This window comes from Schizosaccharomyces pombe, assembly GCF_000002945.2.
Source record: "Schizosaccharomyces pombe strain 972h- genome assembly, chromosome: I".
Classification (NCBI taxonomy): domain Eukaryota; kingdom Fungi; phylum Ascomycota; class Schizosaccharomycetes; order Schizosaccharomycetales; family Schizosaccharomycetaceae; genus Schizosaccharomyces; species Schizosaccharomyces pombe.
In genome coordinates, this window is record NC_003424.3 from 2,012,653 (window position 1) to 2,035,711 (window position 23,059).

The following is a 23,059-nucleotide window of genomic DNA, read 5'->3' on the forward strand; positions in this document are numbered from 1 at the left end:
ATACGGACAAATAAAGGGTTAAAATTTACGTTAAGGATTTATTAAATGCCTTCCGTACAACCTAAATGAAGACTAAGAGTAATATAACGCAACGTTAATCAGCTTAGCGATTCTAAATGTGCTCTTTATTATTTGATGTGAACTGCAATAGTAAAAATCTTTGTCACCGTTAGCCTAATCGTAGATTGTATTAATCAAAGTAGCACAAAGCAAATTTTTCAAAACCTTTGAAAAATATTCAAATTCAGCTTTGTGTAGAATACACACTAGACTACAACGATGGCAGGAATAGAATCAAAGCAAAGAAGAGCTCAGAAAAAGGCAGCTAAAGCTGCTATGAAGGAAAAGAAAAACAAGGAAAGCAATGAATCTTCTACTTCTGTTGAGGCATTAAATGAGAAAGAAATGATCAATACCATTAAATCTCCTATTATTGAAACAGCTGATACAGCTGATCAAGAGAACGAATCTGAGGGATCAGATGAAGTTGAACTTTCTGATCTTGAAGGAATTGAGTTGGAAGAAGACGCTGATTTGATTAGAAAAAGAAAATTAGCTATAAATAACACTGTTGCACTAGAGAACATCTATGAACGAATTAAATATCCTGATGATATTTCGTTTGTTGAAAACCAAGCTGTTACTACTAAGGAGCCTATAATAATTGAAAATGTTGAGGATGATCTTGCCCGTGAACTGGCCTTTTATAAACAAGGTGTGAGCTCTGTAAAGGCGGCTTTTGCCAAACTTCGTGAGGCGAATGTTCTAATTTCCCGACCTCATGACTATTTTGCGGAAATGTTAAAGTCCGATGACCACATGGAGAAAGTGCGTCAAGAGTTGATTAAAGAAGCAACCGCTAAAAAACTATCCCAGCAAGCTAAGAAACAACGAGAACTCAAGAAGTTTGGTAAACAAGTTCAGCTTGCTAAACAAGAAGAGCGTCAACGGGAAAAAAAGGAAACCCTCGAAAAAATTAACCTTCTCAAACGAAAGCATACTGGAGGAGATCTTACCACTGAAGATGACTTTGATATTGCTCTTTCATCAGCCTCTGCCGATACATTTAAAAAAGGTAGCCGTAGTACGAAATCACGGCCACAGCCTAATCCGAAGCGACAAAAGAAAAATGAAAAGTATGGATTTGGTGGTCCAAAGCATCGCAGCAAAAGCAATGATCTCGACAGTCTTGCTGCTACCGAATTTGGGAGAAAAGGTCTTAAAAACATTAAATCTAAAAAACGTCCCGGTAAGGCGCGACGTGAAAAGGCTAGAAAATAATTGGGGTTTATAAGGGGTCTATAAATAACTATATCTTAGGTTTAATATCATTATTTCTTCTTTACAATAGGTATGTTTCGTACTTCAGTCGAGTTTGAAGGCGATATATTATAAGAAGAGCAACAAGAATTTTGCAAAAAAAATGAACAGTTATAAATATTAAATTATGTAATATACAATTAGAGCCGATCACACAATAAATTCTAAAAAAATATCAAATTCTTGCACCGTTTTACCCAAATCGGTTAAATTTGTTTTACTAAATTTCTAGATTACATTGAGGAACGGCTATGGAAATTAGATTCGAATGAAGAACTTGCAAGTTTCAATAAATTGCATAGTTCCACCCAGGTCTAAGCAGTTAGAAATAATAAATATCTCATGAATACTTACCGTTTCAAAAAAATTTGAATCCTTAAGATCCTCATATATGCTTTCAACAATATTTTTTCCTTGCTCGCTAGTGTTAGAAGCTTCACGAAATTTGAGTTCAACTTGTATATGTCGACTAACTTTATATTCCCAATGATATATGCTGTGTGCAATTCTAGCACGATTAAAGCAACTGTTTCCTAGCATCCACGCTTCTTTAGTGATCGGTTCAAAACTGTCTAGCTCCTTTAGAAAGTTAGTAGCCCGCTAGTGTTGAGAAAATCAATTCATACTTTATAGTTATGCTCATTATAAGGCATTCCTTTAAAATAAACAATTTGCGTTGACATTCTGGTGTGAATATTACATGCATCACAGCCATAAGTAGCATCGATCTTGGCACTTTTCATATTTGGTACAGTCTTGATTAGTTTAATGAACTCTGATTGCCAAATGCTTGAGATGATATTCGAATCAACTGATGAATATAACTGTTTACGAATAGTTCGACGGCTAAACAAATAATGATCAGATATATCAGAAGCGTCTATTGGATCAATAGCCTGCTGAACTATAAACATCATAAAGTTTCGAAAGTGTGCTTTTAAACCTTGATGACTTGTCATTGAAAACTCTGCAGGAAGTAAACTTCGAGCATTCATCATTACCTCTGTATCCTCATCATCCACTATAAAATCGTCTTCTTCTGATTCATTAGCCAATTCAGATTTGGTAATCAATGTATCAGATTTTTCGGAAGTCAGAGATTCAAGTTTGCTATAACTTCGATCTTAATTATTCGTTAATAAAAGAACAAAAAAATTACTTACTTCTTAAACTATGTAGTTTTTCATAAAATGCCTTCTTCGAAGGATTTCGAAATCTTGGCACTTTTTCTTCGAAACCTTCATCAATAGGGTCCAAATCTTGAACCTCTTGTTCTAATTCATTTAAATTCTCCATTTCTTCTGTTGATCTAATTATGGGCTTCAACAAATCTTCAGGAGATGAACTTTCATCATCTTCAGAAGATGAGCTCAAAACTTTCCTTTTTCGTTTTATTCGAGAAAACTGTCTTGCAACGTTTTTTGAACCAGAATCGCTCTGTCGCTCGGTATCAGAATCGGAATATAGTATATTAGAAGACAGCTTCGTCTTTCTCGTAATCGTAACATTTTCTTCTCTTGGAATTCCAGTGTCGGAATCCTCCGAATCAATGACAAATCCTTTTCGTTTCTTTCGACTTCCCATGTTTTCTCCCTTTATTTTATCACTAGTGGGTAATTCTTCCAAGTTGGATTCACCTAAACTATCGTTGCCATAAGTAGATGACAGTGACCCGGTGATATCTTCAAGACATACAGGCGAATCTTCATGTGAATTAATCGCAACCTCATTTTTTGAGTCGTGCTTGTCTAAACAAAGAAACGGAACGTTGACGGTTTCGTGAATATCGGAGAAAGTAATAAGCGGTTTGCTGATTTGGTTCTCATAATTAACGCTTGAAGAATCTTTATCTAACTTTAACTTTTCGGCATTGCTTTCTTCTTTCTTTGGAGTATTATTATCAATAATTACCACCGGAACTAGTCTGTTCGTGTTATCACTAGGCTCACTTGACGAAGATGCTTGAGTTTGAGTGGTTCTAAAATTATCTCGAGAAGAAAATTGGGATTCTTTTAATTTTTTGTTCCCTCTACTGCGTGAATTTGAATTCGATTTCATAGCTCCTTTGTTCTTTTTAAGCACAACATTGCTCTTTCGCTTTACAAACCTAGTTATCGGATACTTTTGAACATCATTTCTCTGTACATTGTCTTGATTTGATACCATAAATTAGGGGAATGTTTTAAGTTGACAGATTTGTCGACTAATAGTTTCAGTAGTTTGTTATACGTGAAAAACCAATATAGTATACCAAAAAGTAGAAAAAATAGTAAAAAAAGCTTTTACGTTTTTTGGATGAATTATATTCAATTTTAGTAACCTTCGATTGACTCAAATATAACTTAGTTGTGTTTCAGACAACACTACGAGGTGCATGCCTGATGTGTTGATCCTACCATCAGCCACTATACCATGGTTTACCTGCAAACTGTGAATGAGTTCTTCACACAGTCAAAATCATTAACGGAGGCTTATCCAAAAACGGTATGGTGTTGATGATATCTTTGATAATCAAACTCTGACTTTTTTCATTTAGACCAAACTTAGTATCAAATATCGCACGAATGAGCAGAGTCAAAATTATTTAATCGCGAAAGCCTTTGAAAGTGCTTCTGGAATATGTCTAAAATATAGGACTGACAAGGCGGCTGAACTTGGCAGATTACTTCTAATTGCAAACAAACTTAGTTATGTCTCCACAGGTAACGAAATTCCTCCTGAACCAGGTATGTATTATTAGTATATCAATTGTTTTTGCATTGTTATAAAAAGAAGCGCTTGGAAGGAAGATGTTTTCCTTTAAAAGTAGTTATTAATGTAACTATGCTCTTCTAATTTTTACGTTTCGCTAACAGTCATGTTATATAGAACAAGAGGTAGTGGCTTCTCCGGTTACAGAGCAAAAGAAAGCGGAGCCTTCCGCTCCTCCTAAGGGTTCAAAGAAAAAAAAAAGGGGGAAGAAGAAATGAGTGTAGCACTTGGCGTGTTTTTTTTTTTCATTTTGTTCATTTAGTGTCACGTTAGATATCTTAGGATCGGATTAATTCTTTACTTTTATCTTACAATAGCAATTCTCTCGGTTTATCAATAAAGGTAAAAAGGATAATTTGCAGTGTAAGTCAGTCGTTCTGTACTTTCTTATTCGACCAACATGAATAATGGCCCCTTCTTTCTTAATATCATTTTTTATTTGCAAATGCTATACATAATCAAAAGGATGCATTCGCATTGGTATTACCGATGTGATTGGTTATAAAAGTATAACAAGCATGTGTATTCATTTACAGGTATTTCAAGTGCTAAAATATAATATTTCCTTTATGCACAGTTGGTAACATATTATTTAGTACAAAAATCTTTATTCGGTGAATTTCATTATTCATTCGCTAGGACAGATCGTTTAGACAAGGATGAAAAGTTTTACTGCATTAGCAAATAAGTAAAAAAAGTTGATGTTTCTGCTTTTAAAATATCGTTTGTTTACAGTTACCGATTGCACAAAAACTAGTTTACTACAGTGTGAACTTCATATTCAATATACAAGCAATTTTCCTTTTAAAGTTTGCTAGAGCAACTTTTTTAATATGGATATGTATAGACACAACTTCATTTTCACCTTAATAGTATCTTTATTTAAGTTTATCACATTTTGTTTACCATTTTGTTCATAAACCAATTTATGTAGGTTGAGAGAATTAGCATCATAGTTCAAAAATTCTTATTATGTTAATCTATGATTGATCTAAACAAAATTATTATCATCAATTATCTCCAAAGCTATTGAGTAAACGTTTTTGTTTAATTATGAGAAATATATTACTGCCTGCTTAATTTCCACCTTCCAGTGCTGTGGGCATTAACACCAAAAAATCGGCAACTCAACAATTATTTGAGCATTAGGAGTGCCTTTCTTTATTTATTATTGGGATACTCAGGGGCTTAATTTTTTATTTTTTAGCAACGGATTGGTTTTCTTTTGATCCTTTATTATTAGCCTACAAATATATTTGTTAAATTACAGCCTTTTTTTTACCTTACCTATGGGCTTACTGGAATTCTAACAGAAGCTAAAAGATACTTTCATTTTCTTTCAAAAGCATAATTGATTGCTTTATAGGTAATCTTGTTGGACAATCTGAAGTGTTTTCTATTCAGATTACTGTTTGCTACTACTATAAGTGTTCTCGTGTTCCTTCAATCACTGTTATTGATCCAAGATATTTGGACATTTGATGCTAAATCTTATTTACATGTAATTTTGTTTGTAGTAAGAAGTTGAAAACGTTCAGTTTTAACAATTTTTTTATGTTTAGGCATTTGGTACGAAAAGTTTTGTCCTTCCATTTATCTTTTTAATCCCCTCTTTATTTAACTTAAACACTTTCAGGGATTCTACATGCCTAACTCAACTGCCCAATATCCGGAAAAGGATTCATGGGAATTCTTAGTCAAATCTGGAATTGCTGGTGGTACAGCTGGATGCGTTGCAAAATCAGTAGTTGCCCCATTAGATAGAGTGAAAATCCTTTACCAAACCAATCACGCTTCTTATCGAGGGTATGCTTATTCACGGCATGGGCTTTATAAGGCTATCAAACACATTTACCACGTCTATGGCTTACACGGTCTTTATCAAGGCCACACTGCTACTTTATACAGAGTCTTCCCTTATGCGGGCATTAAATTTGTTGCATACGAACAAGTACGGCGTGTTTTAATTCGTGACCCTGAACATGAAACACATGCTCGGCGATTTTTATCAGGATCACTTGCCGGAACTTGCTCTGTTTTTTTTACATACCCGTTAGAGCTGATTCGTGTTCGTTTAGCCTACATAACCAATACAGGGAAGAATCCTACCCTAACTCAAGTTACAAAAGATATATTTCACGAACGTGATTTTTTGTGCAATAAGAAGTATCCTGGGTTATCCCGTTTGTCAAAAATCTGTAATTTTTATCGTGGATTTTCTGTTACGTTAACTGGAATCTTTCCATATGCTGGTATGTCGTTTCTTGCCTACGATCTTGCAACTGATTTTTTTCATAAACAAAAAATTGACGAATGGGTTTCTACAAAAAAGTCAGATAAAAAACTTAAAACTTGGCCCGAACTACTTTGTGGAGCATTTGCAGGAGTTTGTGGTCAAACGGTTTCTTACCCATTCGAAGTTTGTCGACGAAAAATGCAAATTGGTGGTATCAGAAAAAATAAATCATTTCTTAGACTTAAGCAGGTAGTACAAACTACTTACAAAGAAGCCGGTATGAGAGGTTTTTTCGTTGGACTTACCATAGGTTACATTAAGGTTATCCCAATGGTAAGCACTAGCTTTTTTGTTTACAATCACAGCAAAGCGCTTTTAGGGATAGATTGAGACTGCAGACATAGTTTTCTATGAAAAAAATTATCCCTTTTTTAAAAATTTATAAAAAAAGATCTACGGGATTATAGGTGTATGATATATTCATTAGTTGCAGATTGTTACATCGTGACCATGCAATGAAAGAGATGTATTTTATTAAAACGGAACAAGAAATAGCAACCCAAAGTCAAATAACACGTTTTTTCTAAGTCCACAACTCTGAATTGAATAATTTGCTATCATACTAGCAGCCAAAACTAGATGTGCAAATGGTTCAAAGGGAAAATGAAGTACTTAAAGATAGCTGCTAATAATTGTGTTAAATGAAAAAACAATTATTGAAATGAAAAGAAAGAGATGAAACAAAAGACAGGAACGGTGCATTCACCAAACAGCTCAAATATTCTGCAATAATACTTGCTAACATATAACACAACATTTAGTTGAAACCTCATCTTCGGTTTTACTGTTATTTACAGCGCTAGCTCTTTTAGCAGTTGAAGCTGGAACTTGGGCAGTCTGGACGGCCTGCTTATTCTGAAAACCTTTTTCTTCTGATTTGTTATAGCGACGGATCGTGCGAACCAAACTATAAAAAGCTTCTTCTACATTTAACCTTAGCTTCGCCGAAGTTTCAACATATAAACAATGCATGCTTTTTGCAAGTTGTTCGCCTTCAGCTCTTGAAACTACACGTTCAGCTTCAAGGTCGCATTTATTAGCCACTAAAACGACTGGAAATGTATCCTTATCCTTAACTCTAAGGATTTGTTGATAAAATGTAGAAATTTCGTCAAAAGAGGACCGAGAGGTAATATTATAAACTAATAAAAAACCCTCTCCGGTTCTCATATATTGTTCACGCATAGCGGAATATTCCTCTTGACCGGCCGTGTCCAATACATCTAAAAGCGCACCTTCACCATCAATTTCACACTTTTTCCGATATGAATCTTCGATTGTAGGATCGTATTCGTCAACAAAATGCGATTGAATTAATTGAATTGTCAAAGCACTTTTACCAACACCACCATCTCCTACAACTACCAATTTGTACTCTCTTAAGTAGGTAGACTATAAATATTATCGTTGATTAGTTTGTTGTAATCAATAAAAGATAACCCCAAGTCATTGCTTAGACTTACCCTCATATTCACTATTTTATAAAGCACACTAAGTTTAATCGTATATTTCTTTAGGTTGCTTTTAAAACAAAATACAAAAAGTGTGTAGGCTTGGTAATTAAAAAATATTGGTTGGTCTTAAGCTCGTTAAAATGTGTTTGGCAGTTTTCAAGTAATGCAGTCAACAATTACTGATGGCAAACCGACAAGCTAGTAATAAAGAAATTCAGAAGTTATAATTTTTTAAAGGTATCTGGTGCAATAAAAACGAAATATTAATGTTAACAGCTAATTATGTTAAATCCATCAATAAACATTTGATCTTCTATTAAAATACCAAAAATTCTGCCATTTGTATTTGACAGATATATTGCATTAGTGCTTTGTCTACCTTTAAAAGCATACGAAGTATTGTTTGAAGAATTCCCTATTCAGCCCAACTTAACCAAATTAGCAGCAAATTTAAGTATTGCTTTTGAACTTTCTATACTGAACATTAAATATTTCTTTATTAAAATTAAAAAGCTTCTAAAAATTTTGCTCAAGTGTTCGCAATACATGCATGAAGAGGTCGGCACCATATATTATTTTGTATATGTTAAACTCCTTTCATGCGTTTTATCGACCGTGGAAAGAGATACGATAGTGGAGATTTTCATTCAAAAACATTTTCGTTTGCTATAAATATACAATGAGACATTGATAATTGCATATAGTCTTAAAATTACATTCTAGCGGCAAAAACAGAATTGATAGAAAACGTTAAGGATGTAGTTTCTCAAGATTTTCAATAATACTTTTTAGATCTTGAACAGAAATATCAAGCTTTGTACCCTCATGACCACCATTTACAATTTCATTCAATATAGGTTCACGTAAACCAAGGATGCTCTCAATCAAAGAGCCATCAATTAAATCAGATGGACTGGTCTCATTTTCACCTCGATACTCTTTCCATTCCTTATGACTCAAGCCTCCAAACGAAGGTATAACTTTTCTAATGTTATCCTGCAGCTGTAGTAACAAAGGAGTATTAGACATTCCGGCATCACCCACAATCATGAGGCTGCCGTCAACTGTTGCGCATAACAACTGTGGTGTGACAAGGGATTTATCCTGTGGTTCTATAAATGTGCAGTGCCTAGTTTTATTTATCAATTCACCAAGATAGAACTTTTTGTACCAACGTAACTTTTTTCTATCGGACAATTGAGGAGAGACATTGTCTCTCAAAAGAATCACTGCGTTGCCATCTGCTTCAGTTACAAAGTACTTTCTTTCTGACAAAATTTCAACGGATGTTGCCCACAATGGATGATAGTCTCTGGCAACTTCTATTAGTTGATCATCAATAAATTGTAGAACGGTAATAGACTTCATTAAATCTGCTGCGATGATTTCGTCCTGATTAACGGAAATGTCGATCGTATAAGTAGGTGTCCTAATAGAATTCCTTACGTGCATAGTACCGTGTTCATATTCGAAAATACAGACACTGGCATTAATGCCGGCGACTATCAAATGTTTATACAGAACTAAAGTGTTCACAGATCCCTGGACCTTATGTTCAGCTTGCATTTCGATATTATTATCGGAAGTCATCTCAAAGACCATTAAACGGCCTGAATCTGGGGCATCTTGATCTGGAAAGTTGAAACCTGTGCCCACAACCACACGTTTATCATCATTCATTAAAATGATACTTTCAACCATTTCATATTCATTAAACTTATGATGAGCAATCTCACTTAAAGTGTTTTTTTCGTAAACTCTCAAGAAAGACAATAAACGTTGCTCCTGTGTACCAATCGACTCTTCTAGTTGCATACATAAGACAAAGTAAAACAACGAATTTGAACAAATTCTCCGCGGAAACCCTTTGACAGAAACAGTTTGAACATTTAAGCTTCGAATTTCACTCATTTTAGCAAGAGATATATAACTATTAGTGCAATAAAGCATATTTACTCCTAAGGAAGGGTTCACATAAGAAGATATATTCAACATTTCCGTACAAGAAAGTGGTGTAATTACCAATTTATCTGACTCATAATACATGAGCTGTGGTTTTTCGCCTAAAGCAAATATAGCATTTTTTTCCTTTGAATCAAAGTGTTTAAGAATGATAGGGGCAACGCCCAATTGATTACGCCTTAGAGAATGTTCTATAACCTGTCCATTTTGAAAATTAAACATAAGGACATAACCGTTATTAGTAGAGACATATAGGGTACCTCCATCATCACCGTATTTCTGTGAATAAACAATGCTACGAGGAATGTCAGTTAGTTTAAGGGAATGAGTTAAAGATATCCCATCTTGACAATATGTCAGCATTATTATATCTGCTGACCAAAGACCAACGTATACGACATTTTCTTCCGTAAAACAAAGAGAGGAAACCTCAGTATCGCACTGGTATCTACCAACTTCAGTAATGCCCTCAAAAAACAGTATCAAACCACCGGCAACAGCAACACAGACATTATCTGCAAAGGAACTACCACATGTAATTGACATTGGAGATATCCAAGAGTGCAGTTTTTTTCCATCAAATAGGCGTATTTCTTTGGTAGTGATTTGCAAAATTTGACTGTTGCCATATATAGTTGAAACGAATATGGTAGATTCTTCACAAGACAGATCATGATTTGCTGAAAAAACTCCTTCAGGTGAAACAATAATCGCACGCGTCTCACAAATTAAACTCAAGAAAATATAATTGTCATAATTTGCCCTAAAAGAAACGGAAAAAAAATCCTTAATTCCCTCCATTTCAATTAAAGCAACATTTTCAATGTTTATGCTATTTCTTATAATCCTTAAAGTTCCATCTTTATAAGCCCCACTGCAAGTGATTATTGATGAACCAGTTTGATCATCGTCTATAATGAAATCACTAATGGGTGCAATATTAACGAAATTCTGTAGTATTTCGAGCTTATGATTATTTTTGGTGATGGATGGAAGTTGTAGTAGAACAGAATTATTAAAATGACTTCCAACAAACAAGTGATTGTCAGGAAGTGCTATTAGACAAGAAGCAATTGAAGACTCACCTAATTTTTCCAATTCCATTGAAACAGTCTCATCAGTGAACAAAGCTTTAAACTTGTACAACATACCCGACTCATCCGCTACAATATAAATACTAGAATCGAGGCCAGTCTCGGGATCATTAGAAATGGAAGGAGAGAACGCAGTGATCGGGTATGTTAAAAGAAGTTTCGAAACCTGAATATCTTTACTTATATAGTATACATACATCTCCCCGAACACAAAAACACCACCATTCTCACTAGGTATCAATTTACCTTCCTCAATGTCATGACAAACAACATCATCCTCGTCGATTTCTTGTTCACGAACGTTTATTTTGTACGTAGAAAGATGCACAATCGACTTGCTATCCTTGTAGAGAACTGCTAAAGATGGACGGGATGAGTTATAAAGCATGGCTATGTCGACAACATTTAACTCTTGAATCCGCACACTAAAATTATCATGCAATGAAGGATTGTTATGAGAAGTCATAAATCGTTTTTTTGACTTAAAAATTGGGATAATAGTCAGTAAACCCTGATATACATGTAAACAAATAACCCGTTGAAATGGATCCACTAACAGCAAAGGTCCAGATTGACTTTCCCGAAGAGACCTTTCACTGCAATCCTGTATCTTTATTCCATTAGAAACAGTGTTATCATTGGCATCCCAAAAAAGTGTAAAATAACGAAAGGAATCTGTTGCAACGATTATATGATCTGTCGGGGATGAAACAGGCTTAAAAGCTTTTACATTCACAATTTTCGCAAAAATATTAGCAGAAGTTATTAAACATAATCGATTATTTTCATAGCTATAGACTTCCAAACAATTTACTTTAGCCACTATTACGTTCCAGGAGGATGCATTGACAAATTTACAAAACACGGCGTTTCTTATAGAAGAAGGCTTGTGCAAATAAGTAACATAAGTCATTTCTTACAAGGGCAATACCAGCTTTGTAGTAAATGGCGACACTGCCTCGGCTTCTCGTTTTTAAAATATTGTCAGCATAAAGCAAAAGTAAAAGGGCTTCAAATTGCTGTACAAATTATCCTATATATTTTAAGTTTGGATTTTGGAAGACGTTAAGATTATCGAACAACGATGTTGATGGTTTTTGGGACTTTTTCTAAATGCCAAGTGGGTGAAGTGGGAAACCCAGATTTACTACTCCAGACATAGCATGGTGCGGTGTAGTATGTGCTTTTTGCAAGAAAATAAACTTTTACACCTAAGCCTATTATAGAGTAAAGTTTACATAAGTACTTAAATTTAAGTGTTTGATTTATTACCGCTCGACTTCGAGCTGCTAAAGTAATACATTTTTATCGCTTCGTCGTAAAGTATTATTAGCTAGTCCCGATGACCAAAGACTTTATGAATGTTATTAAAAAAGTGATTGCATTAACAGGATATTCTTAGGAATATTAAAAAAAAACATTAGTTCGTTCAATCTTAGGTATTATATAATATTTATCCTTAAGTATCCTCTTTTTTTTTTTTTTTTTTTTTTTTTTATTTATCAAGTTGTAAATATAACACAATGCTTAAATTTGCCAATTTACGAACTTCAAAGATATCACATACGTGGATATAGACTTTTTGAATATAATAAAATTGATGAATAATTTGTATTTAAAAAATCAATAATTATCTATCAAAACTCAAAAATAAATTTTTAACTCCTAGCATGAATTTAAATATCTTTTAGGATTCTGCACGAACGGTATTAATTCAACCCAACAAAAGCACCACCCTCGAAATTAAATTTCCTTAATTGGCTATTGCTGTGGTTTTACATAAATATTATAAACTAACAAGAAAGATGTCATCAGAGGCTCGTATGTTCACCATTTCGGATACCACGATGAAAGAAATTGATCGATTTCGTTTGCGGTTGAAGAAATCAGTTATGTATGCTTTCATTCTCAAGGTTGATAAAGCTACTAAGGAGATTGTTCCCGATGGAGAAATCATGGATTTACAGAGTATTGAAGAGGTCGCAGATGAACTCTCGGAAACAAATCCTAGATTTATCCTTGTTTCCTATCCTACCAAAACCACAGATGGTCGACTTAGTACTCCATTGTTTATGATATACTGGAGACCAAGTGCTACCCCAAATGACTTATCTATGATTTATGCTTCTGCTAAAGTCTGGTTTCAAGATGTGTCGCAGGTGCACAAAGTATTTGAAGCTAGAGATTCTGAAGATATTACTAGTGAAGCAGTTGATGAGTTTTTGCATTAATGCTTGTTTATATGCGAGTTGAAAATGAACCTTTCCCTCGTTCACATTTTATGCAATTAATTATTTAAAGATATTTTGCTTGTATGGGCTTTCTTTTTGACATACTATACCTGCTTAGCAGCAGATGCATAAACCCTCAATAACAATTAGATTTAATGGATAAAAATTTATACACTTAGAAACTTTTTAAATACTATTTTTTTTATTTTCTCTCCATTACCTAAGAAAACCGCTCCATTTCATTGATAACACGTAACGTTTAAGAGTTCCCTTATTTGTATAAATTTATTTCCAAATCGGTAAAAATAAATTATTTGAAGATAAACAAAAAAATCGTTTTTGTATTATGCACAATTGTCCAAAGATCGTGCAACCCAAAATCTTAAGCCAAAAATTTCTAAACTAAAGCTTCCAAACTTTCCCAAACGGATTGTTTGATAAAAGTCCTTTGACTTCTCCTTGTCTTGCGCCATAATCAGCCTTCGGTCCGGCAATTGTAGAAACAAACTTCTGGCTACCGCAGACAATGCAAAGGGTATCCTTTAAAGGAACTGTAACATTATCCCAATCCAAAATGTCATGAATGTTTACCAAACGATTTTGGACGGACTTCACCCTTACGTTTGGGCATTCCTTTTCCAATTCTTCTTTTAGCAAAGGGGGCTGACCAGGCCTTGAGCAGTATACAATATCGACTGGGGATTTAACAGACTGAGCTAATTGATATATAGGAGCAATTCCTGTTCCTGCAACGATAGCTACGATTCTTGGGTACTTCGTACAATCGAGTTTGGTGGTTTTAAAAGGACCCCGAAGTTCAATAGTGTCCCCTTCTTTCTTAGAATGAATATAAGAACTAACGGGACCCTCTTCATACTTTCTAATAAAGAACTTTAATTCATTGGCATCCAAGTACAAAGGGGTATATGGTCTCTGGACTTGCATACTGGGATCACGAATTGTTACCTTAGCAATCGGTTCCAAAGTAGTAAGGTGTTCAGAAGGGCTCTGAGGAACTAACGAAAACAAGCTAGCATCGGATGTAAGCTCTGTAATTTTATTAACTGTAAATGGAGCATAAATTTCGGGATTAAGTCCTGGGGGCTTATTCGAATTTTTATAAGCATAATAACCACCTGCGCAACCAATAGCAAGACCTGCAGCTAAGATTTTAGGCAATTTCCTGTAAGTCGAGCTACTCATTGTTTTCTTTGTAAGTTTTACTGTATCAAGGGGAGGTTGGAATTGCGTGTACTTATATTCATCGTTTATGAAAGCCAAATCCAATCACAGGCTTCGTAGGAAGTATCCGATATAATACCAACAAAATGTACTTTGTTAATTACACAACTCAGTACAAAACGTCTGATTATTATCTAAGGTTAATAGTTTTTTAACAAAAATAAACAAATCTTAATAAATTTTCTAATAGATATTTATGGTTCTGTTTTTGTATATTAAGTTCGTAAACCTTCCTTCTATAACAAAAAAATTTCAATAACAGTAAGCCAATAATAAAGGTAAAAAACAGAGCAAAAACAAATTTTAGTAGTTCTAAATAAGCTAGTGATTAAATATATACATCAATGCTCATCAGAACTAACTTGTGAATCATGATGAGAATTTAAACCATGAACTACTAAATAGTCTCTGTAGGCGACATATTCAGTTTCGTTATATCCTAAGATGGATGCAATTTCTTTGCTTCTCTTGCCTTTAATCAAATCTATTTCAGTACTGCTGTAATTAACAAGGGCTCTGCCAATTTCCTCTCCGTTGTAAATAACCGTAACTGCTTGGTGAGCTGAAAAATGGCCATGTACTTTGGTTACACCAACTGGTAGTAATCCTGCTCTATTTGTACGGGTTATAGCCTCGAAAGCCCCACGATCAATTTCCAAACTCCCATGTGATTTAAGGCCGTGCAAAAGCCAAAAGTGTCGATCACGGATCCTTCCTTGCTTTTTGGCTACAAAGTGGGTATGCAGAGGTAATTCAACTGACTCATTTTTATTATCAGAGGATTCCTGACGGATTATATCGAATATACTCGAAGGTTTAGAACCACGACATATTATAACATTTACGCCTGAAGACGTTCCCAAATCTGCAGCGATCAATTTCGTCTTCATTCCCCCTGTTCCAACTCCACTACCGGGTGTGGAAACGTTTGCATTTACCATTGATGTATCATGAATTTTTAAAATAGGCTTAGCGTCAGGGTTGGTACGTGGGTTGTCTGTATACAAACAATCAACATCTGTAAGTAAAAACAAATAATCTGCGTTTATCATGCCAGCTGTAATTGCCGATAAAGTATCGTTATCACCAAAACGGATTTCTTGAACAGACAGAGTATCATTTTCATTTACAATGGGAACTACCCCAAAATGTAGCAACTCGGAAATTGTGTTCGCTGCATTTACATATTGGGATCTCTAAATATTAATAGTTAGTACCCGTCAGTAATTAAAATAATTTTTTAAGTGTCAACAATAATTATCTGAATCTTACCTCGGCAATGTCGTTTCTAGTGATTAAAACTTGCGCAATAGGCTGACGAAGTTGTGTAAATAAGGTATCCCATAAGGAAATTAGTCTTCCTTGACCGACCGCGGCAATTGCTTGTACAGCAGAAAGCTTTGAAGGACGCTTAGGTAAATCTAATCTACGAAGGCCCATTGCAATACCACCACTTGAAACCAAAACGACATTATGACCCAACTTTCGAAGCTTGACAACGGTTTCAACGATTAGTGACAAATTTGAAATTAATGGTTCATGAGTCTTTTCATCACAAATTGACGATGTGCCTAAAATAATGTTAGCAAAGCGTTTGTGATGCCAACAACGAGCAAACAAAGAAATACATATTTGAAAAAGTGAGATATAAAATTCATACATATGCTTTTGTATAGCTTACTATTCCGTGCTTACCAAGTTTGATGACAATTGTGTAAGTCTTATTTGTGCTTTTCGACTTCGGAGACATTTTAAAAAAAATCTACAAAGTTACTGTTGAAATTTATTTTTTAAAAAAAGGATAAATTTTAGTGGAATACGACTTGTCTTCACCTTTACAAATCAACGGCCCATCTAGTAGTGGTAAAATAACGGAAAGCCTTATAGCCCATTGATAAGGAATAATTATATGTAGGATTTGGATTTCAATTTTAAGGATAAAAGCCTGTTAGAGTATATAGCTGTTGAATTTACCTACAACGTTCTATTTAATATTAATTATTGTCTTTAGTTTATCATATACGTAGAAACTAAAAAAGACACAAATCATTAATGGAGAGAAAATCTATTTTTATAAGTACATAAAAAATTGTTAAAGGGTAATACTTTAACCTACATATTCCTCAGTATTTATCGAAAATATCATGAAACTGTTGATTTATTTATAAACCTACGGTCATAAGATTAAGTTTTTTCACCTATAACGTAGCAAACATTTCCAAATCACTAGTGATTACCAGGAAGGAAGGAATTTAGAATGTTAAGGCGAGTTTTAAAATCATCAGCACTGGCCAAAGCGATGCTCTTCTGGCGTAAAAGTTTAGACAAACGCTTAGCTTCTTTATGTACCCAATTTTCATCATTTAAAATCTTCTCAAAAACCTTCTTGTAATACTTAGTCCATCTAGATGAATCCTCTAAGGCTAACTGCTTGACTTTTTCAAGAACAACTTCCTTGGCAGCGTTTGACATATCCAAAAACTCAGCAGCAAATTCATCGAAAGTTGGAATACGGCCGGCAGTAGAAAGTAAAGTGCCATCGGGAGAACGTTGAGTTCCAGATTTCTTATTAATGTACTCGATCAAAGATTCTAAAGAACGATCTCCTTCGTATAATTCAGGCTTATCTTTATCATCTTTAGGAAAGAATTTGATGGTGGGAAAGCTTGCAACTTCATGTAGCCTTCCGATGTCAGCAAAGACGTCTGCATTAATTTTAACAATCTCAACGTTTGGTTCGTTTTTGAATACCTTGCCAAGAGTTTCGTAAGTAGGAGCCAAACGCTTGCAATAACCGCACCAATCCGCATAAAATTCAACTAAAACATCTTTTTTATCGTCCATAACAACCTTGTCAAAATTCAAAGAATCGAGCTCAACTACATTGCTAGGGAGGACAATCTTGCGTTTTTTGATACCAGTTTTCTCAGACACAAATTGAGTCAAACTGTCAACGTCGCGAGCATTGGAGTACTGAACTGGTTCAGATCCATCAGGAGGAAACCAGATCAGTGTTGGAAAACCAGTAATGTGGTATTTATCAGCAACATCGGAGTGTGTATCCGCATCAATTTTGCCAATCAAGACATCATTGTGGTCTTCGAAAAGAGCGCCAAGTTCTTCATACACTGGCGCTAAAGATTTACAATGTCCACACCAGGTGGCGTAAAACTCAATCAATGCTCCTTTTTTAGAAGCTCGGATAGTATTCTCCAACTCATTGAGACTTTGGAGCTCTACAACACCTGATGCAAATACAAGCGCAAAAAGCGCAAATATAACAAAACTCAGCAGAGGTAATCTCATTCTAAGTATTCTACTTTTCCAGTGTCCACAAATACGGGACAGGTACAACAAAAGTATGTATATGTCGTTGGGTAATGTAAGCTGTACGAAGCCGGCTGTGTCATGTTTGAATGAGCTTACTGAGCATCGTTACCCATGTTACCTATCTATAACAAAAGGAATATTCACTAAATTGCACTATTTAGTAGCTTCATTCGTCACTGTATTCTTTATTCCACACTTTGGTAAGCTTATATCGCTAGCGCATCCATGAACGCATTTTAAGACCTACAAATTATTGATTGAACTATTATACAAGAAAGCTCTAGTGAACCTATGTTATTAAGTTCAGTTATTGCTGTTATTACAGTACGTTTACTTGTCAATAGTAAAAAACTACCGTGCTCGGGCGTATCCCTATATTCAAATCAACTGAGGGTTAGCATTCAGAAAGCTTTAAGCAGTAATAAAAATCACAAACAAAAAAAGTGAACATTACAAACAATTTTTTTTCTATTTACAATTGATTTGAGGTTTATTAATCAAAATTAATATTAATTTTAGAATTGAGTAATGAATTTGATAAAACACATATGATCAAGAGTGAGTTGTTAATCGACCTCGAACCCCCACCAGGAGGTAGTACTACTTAGTAGTTTTAAAAAAATTCCCCACATAGGCCTTTGAAAGTTAATAATAAACAAAAGACCCCCACATAAGTATTTCAATCCCACTTAAAATTTTGAAGTGTTAGTAGGTAAAGCAGAGAATGCTTTAAATTGGCCAACGAGATTGAAAGATGCAATCACTCTCTATGGTACACTCATCGTAACCTGCAATCCACTTCGAGAAAGCACGAACTTGCTATATTCGATTTTTTTTGTAGGTCGATAACCTGATATTATAGTTATTTTTATATTCCAAAATGGTAAAGCTTGAGGAAGTCGTTGATGAGACAGAAGTCCAAAACGAACAACAAACCGTTATAGAGAAGGATCAATACATTTATGCGCAAGAAGATGTAGAGGAATCTGATTCTGATGAATCAGATTTTGAAGGTCTCGAGGAGGAAACCATCATTGACCGAATTGCTGCGCTCAAAGAGATTGTGCCTGTCACATGGCGTGTCAAAATTGCTGACGGCGCCAAGACCGCGACCACTGGTCTTTCTAAGCTTGCACAGTTTGGTGGAAAATCAATGTGGGTAATTTCTACTTCTGCCTTGCTTCTTGGAGTTCCATTTATGATGTCTTTGGAGGAGGAGGCCCAACTTACTGAGTATGAAAAACAAATCAAGGATCAACGCGGAGCAAACGAGGTATGTTTATGTTGACTAATTTTTCTATGTTTATTATTACACTATTCTCACCATGTTTTAGGTTATTGCTCCTGGAGCCACTAGCGGTGCTCTTCCTCAATAAGTTCATTTGTAAATAGATGCATTCGACTTAAAAAATCTAGCAAACGGATAACTCTTTTCCATTCTGCTTGCAAAATTTTTAAATAACATTTCCTTCAAAAATACTGGCAATCAAAAGATTCATCAGTGGAGCAATGGAATATGTATTGCCTTGCTCAAAGCCAAATTTATGAACACTTTTTTGGTTATTATTGTTCGGCAGTTTTACCTTTCTCAGTAAATTCCATTAGTTCTAATCATTACAAAGGTATTACTGATTAATTTTATCATTTCACAAATCATTTTCGTATCAAAAATCATTTTATTTTGAGTATTCAAAATGCACTCCAAAAAATAAAGGATCTATTTTTGTCAATTGAGCTTCTGTTCCAATGGTTAATAGAAAATTTCGAATTCGTGCTTGCCAAGAAATTGACACATCACCACTTGTAGAACATGTGCCTTTGAGAAGTGATGACATTGAATTAGCTGTTGGATCATTAGTAGATTGACTCATTTCTTGTTTTGAACGCCATAGCTCAATTCCTAGTTTCAATTGGCTCTCGTAAGAGTAGATATTAAAGTCGTATTGAGCACTGAACGCTTTGGTTCGTGGTTCAGCAGTCGAAAATGTAGAAGTGATATGACCAACAATGGGATTTAATGTACAAGTAAGAATAAAGGGAGCGTAAGGATGTGATGGTCCACTATGCAATCGCATTCCAAGGCTGGCGCCTGCGCACTTGGTCAAAACGCCGTAGTAGGTTTCAAAACCAAGACTCCATCTCATATTAGATGGAGCTTTATTTTCCATGTTTATTTTGGTATTTAGCTCTCTATAATTCAAATTCCATAAACCTCGAACGCCAAGCATAGCTCCGCTAGATTCATAAACAAACTCCAAGCATCGCTTTCCGGTATCATATTGCCAGTTAAAACAAAGCTGAGCGTAAGTAAAGAAATAAAGATAAAAACATGAAATTATATAAATTGTAGCGTACATTGTCACCGACACCGTCTTCAATTTCATTAACACCTTGAATAAAAAACAACAGCCAAGGAGATAATCTTGTAGCAAAAATGGCATCTAAGTGTTGAGAAGGAAGATGCATTCTTCCATACAATAATGTAGGCCTCAACGGAAGCTTCTTGTCTTGAAATTCATTCACATAATGAACAAATGGAACATCAACATGCTTATAGCCTTCATAAAAATGTTGTAGGTTATAAGTTATATTTCTATTCAGATTTTCCAAGTTTACATTCGTATATACATAGGACATTGACCCATTCAAAATGGGCATAGCAGAAATTTTACATCCTGAAGCAAAATTTGACGAAGTTAAACTTGAAAGTTGACAGCTTACACCACTAGGAATCTCAAAATTCAAAATATCTGTTGTTTGTAAGTACTCTTTTACAATTAGGATTTTACTATAACTTACTGTCAGCTGTTTGAGTAAGATTACAGTAAAGATTATGGATATTCCAATTTGTCTTTTTCAGGTACTCGTAAAATATATAATCGTTAAACGACATCATTTTACCAACATTGCAAATTATACTTCCTAATCCTTGTCCAAGTGCGTTAATATGATAAAAGTGTTATTACCTTTGTTAAAAATACGTTAATCGTGGTGTTTAAATGAACAGAGTCGAGTATATTAGTAACGTCAATGAGCATTTTTAGGAACAAGGCTCGTGGCATGTCTTAGTTTTATAAATTTAATATACCATAATCCATAAAAATTAAAATGTTCGAGGCCAATTGAAGTGCACCAAAATCATTTCGACAACTTATGATCTGTAGTTTGCGTTTATTTTAATTGTTACAACAAATTGCCAAATAAAGTGTATAAGTATAAAATGAGTAAAATAAAAGCTGAAATAGCTAGCCACATCTATTTTGTATAGAATTAGTTATTATTGTTTGCAACTTCGTAAAATATCCTTAGACCATAATTATAAAAAATGAACGTATAGGGCTAAATTGTATATTATGAGAAATAAGAAGTTCTAGTAAATAGTTGCTTGCTAGTAATAATTTAGCGCTAGCGCTGATTAAATAATGGATTTCTTTTAAGTGTTGAATAATCATTATTAGTATATAAAAAACTATTAAACTGAACGTTTGTTTAGGAATAGGAGTTCGATTAACGGTGAGGAAAAAACATCTAATTTGGATTGCATATATTGACTGGTATTTTGATTGCTTCCAAAAAAAAAAATAATTGTCAACAAAAAAAAATTGCAAACTAATTTTATGCATTAAGCTTTGGTAAACAGAAAAAGCTTATAAAGCATCCAGCGGAAGCAAAAAAATGACAAATCAAAGGATTAAATAGATATGGAAAAAGAAAGAATCCTAATAATATTCAAATGCATTAGGGAATAGTCGTTATTTTTGACAAAATATTATGAAGCCTCACTTATAGTCTTCTTTTCAAGAGAAACAAGCCGAATATTGAGACATTGCTATGCGTGATAATTTTCATTTTTCACTAAATCCCCAATAAAAAATCTCCGAAAAATTCTTTTCTCTAAGGTTAGCCGCACTTCCATGCAGAGAAGAATTCCATACGCGAACGCTCCCATCGTCTGAAATACTTGCCAATTGACCTTCACTAGACCAATCAACTGCAGTAACATCCTTAGTATGACCACCTGTGAGCATAGCAGACGATGAACAGTTTCTTGTTGTGTCAAAAACAACAACACCACTAGTCTTGTCTTGAACGCCTCCACCGCAGGCTAAAGTTGCTCCGTCAGGACTGCACGCCAACTTTACGTAGAATGAAGAAATTCTGAGTCTAGGGTCTTTGTAAGTCTTGCAAAATCCGGAGTTTAAGTGACGAGATGAATATTCATAAATGATACTATCTCTGGAAGCAGCATAAATACGCTCACCGTCAGGAGAAGTACAAACATTAGTAACACCAAAATCGCGTTTTGAAGTAGTTAATTCGGGAGTAGTAGCAGCAGGTAAAGGTCGGACGGTATGTACAGTTCGTAAATCCCATAACTTTAAGGCCGAGTTTGCAGAGCAGGACGATATAACTTGCGAAGTAGATTGAGGGAGCCACGTAGCTGAGGTAATTGAGCAATCCCTTCCCGAATTTTCATGTGCTTTTCTTATCCTTAACACTGGTTTCTGAAAATGCTCACCGTCAATTGTTATCCCGTGTGTTCGCATATCCCAAAAGATAATGGAACCATCCCGAGAACAACTTACCAAATTATAAGGAGAATCATTGCAAAAATTAACCTGCTTTACTGAATGAGAGTGGTATCCATCGACACCTCGTCGTCCCAATCGAGTGATGCATTGTTGCGTTGACAAATCAAATACCTTTGATGTTTGATCGCCAGATGAAGTAGCTAATAATGAATCATCTTTAGAGAAATTAACACTAAATATAGCATTGTTGTGAGCAAGCCAGCCATGGATTCTTCGAGCAGACGGCTGATTTTCCTCATTCTGTCTATCGTAAAATCGAGAATCAAACAGCTCAAGAGCTCCAGTCTCAGTACATACGGCCAATAAAGACTCGTTATTAGCAAATCCAAGACAGAACGGGAGTTGGTTCAGCATCATTAAGCATTCCGAAGGTCGTGAGTAATATGTTTCGAGATTGAGTCTACCTCCCACATGACGAGAAGTTTTTGTGCTAAAAGGGTGCGACCGGGAACCTCCCAGTTGTCTGATTAAAAGTTCTTTACAAAGTTGAGCAGGTTTTTTTTGAATATGAACTGGCTTGTGTAACAGGGGTTTCTTTTCAAACACAATGCGTTTTCGAGGTGTTTCAATTTTTCCTCGGCTTTCTAGGAAGTCGTAAAGCTTATGTTTTTTGGAAGGTGCTGCGGGAGAAGAATCAGGAGTCGGAGGTAATGAGTTATTTGCACGTGAGGTAATATCTCGAAGCCCACCAACATCACTCAAAGCTTTTCCAATGTCCATATTCATGGTATAATCATGAATCTTAATTTAATCCGCTTTTGAGGTCGTGTGTTCCAGTTTAATTTAA

The 23,059-nt window shown here is 34.9% G+C and overlaps 14 protein-coding genes and 11 long non-coding RNA genes across 25 annotated transcripts; 12 read left to right on the top strand and 13 right to left on the bottom strand.

The window, feature by feature from the left end:
* Positions 1-15: 15 nt before the first annotated feature.
* Positions 16-806, bottom strand: SPOM_SPNCRNA.787. Its single transcript, NR_151163.1, has one exon. It is a non-coding gene; the product is annotated as a non-coding RNA (long non-coding RNA).
* Positions 163-3,552, top strand: ebp2 (rRNA processing protein Ebp2). Its single transcript, NM_001019007.3, has one exon. It carries the CDS (start codon positions 280-282, stop codon positions 1,279-1,281), a length of 1,002 nt encoding a protein of 333 aa, NP_593575.1. The 5' UTR covers positions 163-279; the 3' UTR covers positions 1,282-3,552.
* Positions 1,411-3,675, bottom strand: SPOM_SPAC17H9.06C (uncharacterized protein). The gene is made up of 4 exons (NM_001019008.3): positions 2,484-3,675; positions 1,947-2,443; positions 1,675-1,899; positions 1,411-1,634 (listed from the first exon to the last, which is right to left on the bottom strand). The coding sequence occupies exons 1-4, from the start codon at positions 3,484-3,486 to the stop codon at positions 1,554-1,556; spliced, it is 1,806 nt and encodes a 601-aa protein (NP_593576.1). The 5' UTR covers positions 3,487-3,675; the 3' UTR covers positions 1,411-1,553.
* A 39-nt stretch (positions 3,676-3,714) lies between these two features.
* Positions 3,715-4,975, top strand: srp21 (signal recognition particle subunit Srp21). The gene is made up of 4 exons (NM_001356045.2): positions 3,715-3,804; positions 3,857-4,046; positions 4,189-4,607; positions 4,668-4,975. The coding sequence occupies exons 1-3, from the start codon at positions 3,733-3,735 to the stop codon at positions 4,287-4,289; spliced, it is 363 nt and encodes a 120-aa protein (NP_001342841.1). The 5' UTR covers positions 3,715-3,732; the 3' UTR covers positions 4,290-4,607; positions 4,668-4,975.
* A 180-nt stretch (positions 4,976-5,155) lies between these two features.
* On the top strand, positions 5,156-7,831 carry leu5 (coenzyme A transporter). Its single transcript, NM_001019010.3, has one exon. It carries the CDS (start codon positions 5,717-5,719, stop codon positions 6,695-6,697), a length of 981 nt encoding a protein of 326 aa, NP_593578.1. The 5' UTR covers positions 5,156-5,716; the 3' UTR covers positions 6,698-7,831.
* On the bottom strand, positions 5,468-6,728 carry SPOM_SPNCRNA.2902. The gene has a single exon (NR_192270.1). It is a non-coding gene; the product is annotated as a non-coding RNA (long non-coding RNA).
* Positions 6,810-7,979, bottom strand: ras1 (GTPase Ras1). Its single transcript, NM_001019011.3, has 2 exons — positions 7,831-7,979; positions 6,810-7,759 (listed from the first exon to the last, which is right to left on the bottom strand). Exons 1-2 carry the CDS (start codon positions 7,834-7,836, stop codon positions 7,106-7,108), a joined length of 660 nt encoding a protein of 219 aa, NP_593579.1. The 5' UTR covers positions 7,837-7,979; the 3' UTR covers positions 6,810-7,105.
* A 95-nt stretch (positions 7,980-8,074) lies between these two features.
* Positions 8,075-9,732, top strand: SPOM_SPNCRNA.2903. Its single transcript, NR_192271.1, has one exon. It is a non-coding gene; the product is annotated as a non-coding RNA (long non-coding RNA).
* On the bottom strand, positions 8,316-12,008 carry ddb1. Its single transcript, NM_001019012.3, has one exon. It carries the CDS (start codon positions 11,788-11,790, stop codon positions 8,572-8,574), a length of 3,219 nt encoding a protein of 1,072 aa, NP_593580.1. The 5' UTR covers positions 11,791-12,008; the 3' UTR covers positions 8,316-8,571.
* On the top strand, positions 10,742-11,600 carry SPOM_SPNCRNA.2904. The gene has a single exon (NR_192272.1). It is a non-coding gene; the product is annotated as a non-coding RNA (long non-coding RNA).
* SPOM_SPNCRNA.2905 lies at positions 11,704-12,269 on the top strand. Its single transcript, NR_192273.1, has one exon. It is a non-coding gene; the product is annotated as a non-coding RNA (long non-coding RNA).
* A 274-nt stretch (positions 12,270-12,543) lies between these two features.
* SPOM_SPNCRNA.2906 lies at positions 12,544-13,199 on the bottom strand. The gene has a single exon (NR_192274.1). It is a non-coding gene; the product is annotated as a non-coding RNA (long non-coding RNA).
* On the top strand, positions 12,599-13,400 carry gmf1 (actin regulatory protein gmf1). Its single transcript, NM_001019013.3, has one exon. The coding sequence runs from the start codon at positions 12,683-12,685 to the stop codon at positions 13,106-13,108; it is 426 nt and encodes a 141-aa protein (NP_593581.1). The 5' UTR covers positions 12,599-12,682; the 3' UTR covers positions 13,109-13,400.
* Positions 13,303-14,349, bottom strand: cyc2 (cytochrome c-heme-linkage protein Cyc2). Its single transcript, NM_001019014.3, has one exon. It carries the CDS (start codon positions 14,309-14,311, stop codon positions 13,511-13,513), a length of 801 nt encoding a protein of 266 aa, NP_593582.1. The 5' UTR covers positions 14,312-14,349; the 3' UTR covers positions 13,303-13,510.
* SPOM_SPNCRNA.788 lies at positions 14,064-14,512 on the top strand. Its single transcript, NR_151164.1, has one exon. It is a non-coding gene; the product is annotated as a non-coding RNA (long non-coding RNA).
* Positions 14,513-14,555: 43 nt separating this feature from the next.
* pro2 (glutamate 5-kinase) lies at positions 14,556-16,215 on the bottom strand. Its single transcript, NM_001019015.3, has 3 exons — positions 16,046-16,215; positions 15,623-15,921; positions 14,556-15,546 (listed from the first exon to the last, which is right to left on the bottom strand). The coding sequence occupies exons 1-3, from the start codon at positions 16,098-16,100 to the stop codon at positions 14,692-14,694; spliced, it is 1,209 nt and encodes a 402-aa protein (NP_593583.1). The 5' UTR covers positions 16,101-16,215; the 3' UTR covers positions 14,556-14,691.
* Positions 15,144-15,872, top strand: SPOM_SPNCRNA.2907. Its single transcript, NR_192275.1, has one exon. It is a non-coding gene; the product is annotated as a non-coding RNA (long non-coding RNA).
* Positions 16,216-16,490: 275 nt separating the features above from the next.
* On the bottom strand, positions 16,491-17,734 carry pdi2 (ER protein disulfide isomerase Pdi2). Its single transcript, NM_001019016.3, has one exon. It carries the CDS (start codon positions 17,654-17,656, stop codon positions 16,577-16,579), a length of 1,080 nt encoding a protein of 359 aa, NP_593584.1. The 5' UTR covers positions 17,657-17,734; the 3' UTR covers positions 16,491-16,576.
* A 97-nt stretch (positions 17,735-17,831) lies between these two features.
* Positions 17,832-19,156, bottom strand: SPOM_SPNCRNA.2908. The gene has a single exon (NR_192276.1). It is a non-coding gene; the product is annotated as a non-coding RNA (long non-coding RNA).
* SPOM_SPNCRNA.184 lies at positions 17,850-18,213 on the top strand. The gene has a single exon (NR_150606.1). It is a non-coding gene; the product is annotated as a non-coding RNA (long non-coding RNA).
* Positions 18,483-19,569, top strand: tom22 (TOM complex subunit Tom22). Its single transcript, NM_001019017.3, has 2 exons — positions 18,483-18,953; positions 19,015-19,569. Exons 1-2 carry the CDS (start codon positions 18,561-18,563, stop codon positions 19,054-19,056), a joined length of 435 nt encoding a protein of 144 aa, NP_593585.1. The 5' UTR covers positions 18,483-18,560; the 3' UTR covers positions 19,057-19,569.
* Positions 19,357-20,670, bottom strand: mdm10 (Mdm10/Mdm12/Mmm1 complex subunit Mdm10; the record flags this gene model as incomplete). Its single annotated transcript, NM_001019018.3, has 3 exons — positions 20,480-20,670; positions 20,036-20,430; positions 19,357-19,977 (listed from the first exon to the last, which is right to left on the bottom strand). The coding sequence occupies exons 1-3, from the start codon at positions 20,574-20,576 to the stop codon at positions 19,357-19,359; spliced, it is 1,113 nt and encodes a 370-aa protein (NP_593586.1). The 5' UTR covers positions 20,577-20,670.
* Positions 20,067-20,793, top strand: SPOM_SPNCRNA.2909. Its single transcript, NR_192277.1, has one exon. It is a non-coding gene; the product is annotated as a non-coding RNA (long non-coding RNA).
* A 192-nt stretch (positions 20,794-20,985) lies between these two features.
* Positions 20,986-21,303, bottom strand: SPOM_SPAC17H9.18C (uncharacterized protein; the record flags this gene model as incomplete). Its single annotated transcript, NM_001019019.1, has 1 exon — positions 20,986-21,303. One exon carries the CDS (start codon positions 21,301-21,303, stop codon positions 20,986-20,988), a length of 318 nt encoding a protein of 105 aa, NP_593587.1.
* cdt2 (WD repeat protein Cdt2) lies at positions 21,116-23,052 on the bottom strand. The gene has a single exon (NM_001019020.3). It carries the CDS (start codon positions 22,996-22,998, stop codon positions 21,526-21,528), a length of 1,473 nt encoding a protein of 490 aa, NP_593588.1. The 5' UTR covers positions 22,999-23,052; the 3' UTR covers positions 21,116-21,525.
* Positions 23,053-23,059: the final 7 nt, after the last annotated feature.

Coding starts and splice junctions, on each gene's coding strand:
- gmf1 (NM_001019013.3), top strand. CDS start 12,683: ATGTCATCAGAGGCTCGTATGTTCACCATTTCGGATACCACGATGAAA.
- cyc2 (NM_001019014.3), bottom strand. CDS start 14,311: ATGAGTAGCTCGACTTACAGGAAATTGCCTAAAATCTTAGCTGCAGGT.
- cdt2 (NM_001019020.3), bottom strand. CDS start 22,998: ATGAATATGGACATTGGAAAAGCTTTGAGTGATGTTGGTGGGCTTCGA.
- pro2 (NM_001019015.3), bottom strand. CDS start 16,100: ATGTCTCCGAAGTCGAAAAGCACAAATAAGACTTACACAATTGTCATC. Junction 15,922..16,045: donor CACAATTGTCATCAAACTTG/GTAAGCACGGAA, acceptor ACATTATTTTAG/GCACATCGTCAATTTGTGAT. Junction 15,547..15,622: donor CTAGAAACGACATTGCCGAG/GTAAGATTCAGA, acceptor ATTAATATTTAG/AGATCCCAATATGTAAATGC.
- srp21 (NM_001356045.2), top strand. CDS start 3,733: ATGGTTTACCTGCAAACTGTGAATGAGTTCTTCACACAGTCAAAATCA. Junction 3,805..3,856: donor CGGAGGCTTATCCAAAAACG/GTATGGTGTTGA, acceptor TTTTTCATTTAG/ACCAAACTTAGTATCAAATA. Junction 4,047..4,188: donor CGAAATTCCTCCTGAACCAG/GTATGTATTATT, acceptor CATGTTATATAG/AACAAGAGGTAGTGGCTTCT.
- ebp2 (NM_001019007.3), top strand. CDS start 280: ATGGCAGGAATAGAATCAAAGCAAAGAAGAGCTCAGAAAAAGGCAGCT.
- pdi2 (NM_001019016.3), bottom strand. CDS start 17,656: ATGAGATTACCTCTGCTGAGTTTTGTTATATTTGCGCTTTTTGCGCTT.
- ddb1 (NM_001019012.3), bottom strand. CDS start 11,790: ATGACTTATGTTACTTATTTGCACAAGCCTTCTTCTATAAGAAACGCC.
- tom22 (NM_001019017.3), top strand. CDS start 18,561: ATGGTAAAGCTTGAGGAAGTCGTTGATGAGACAGAAGTCCAAAACGAA. Junction 18,954..19,014: donor ATCAACGCGGAGCAAACGAG/GTATGTTTATGT, acceptor ACCATGTTTTAG/GTTATTGCTCCTGGAGCCAC.
- SPOM_SPAC17H9.06C (NM_001019008.3), bottom strand. CDS start 3,486: ATGGTATCAAATCAAGACAATGTACAGAGAAATGATGTTCAAAAGTAT. Junction 2,444..2,483: donor AAAACTACATAGTTTAAGAA/GTAAGTAATTTT, acceptor CGAATAATTAAG/ATCGAAGTTATAGCAAACTT. Junction 1,635..1,674: donor ATTCAAATTTTTTTGAAACG/GTAAGTATTCAT, acceptor CTAACTGCTTAG/ACCTGGGTGGAACTATGCAA.
- leu5 (NM_001019010.3), top strand. CDS start 5,717: ATGCCTAACTCAACTGCCCAATATCCGGAAAAGGATTCATGGGAATTC.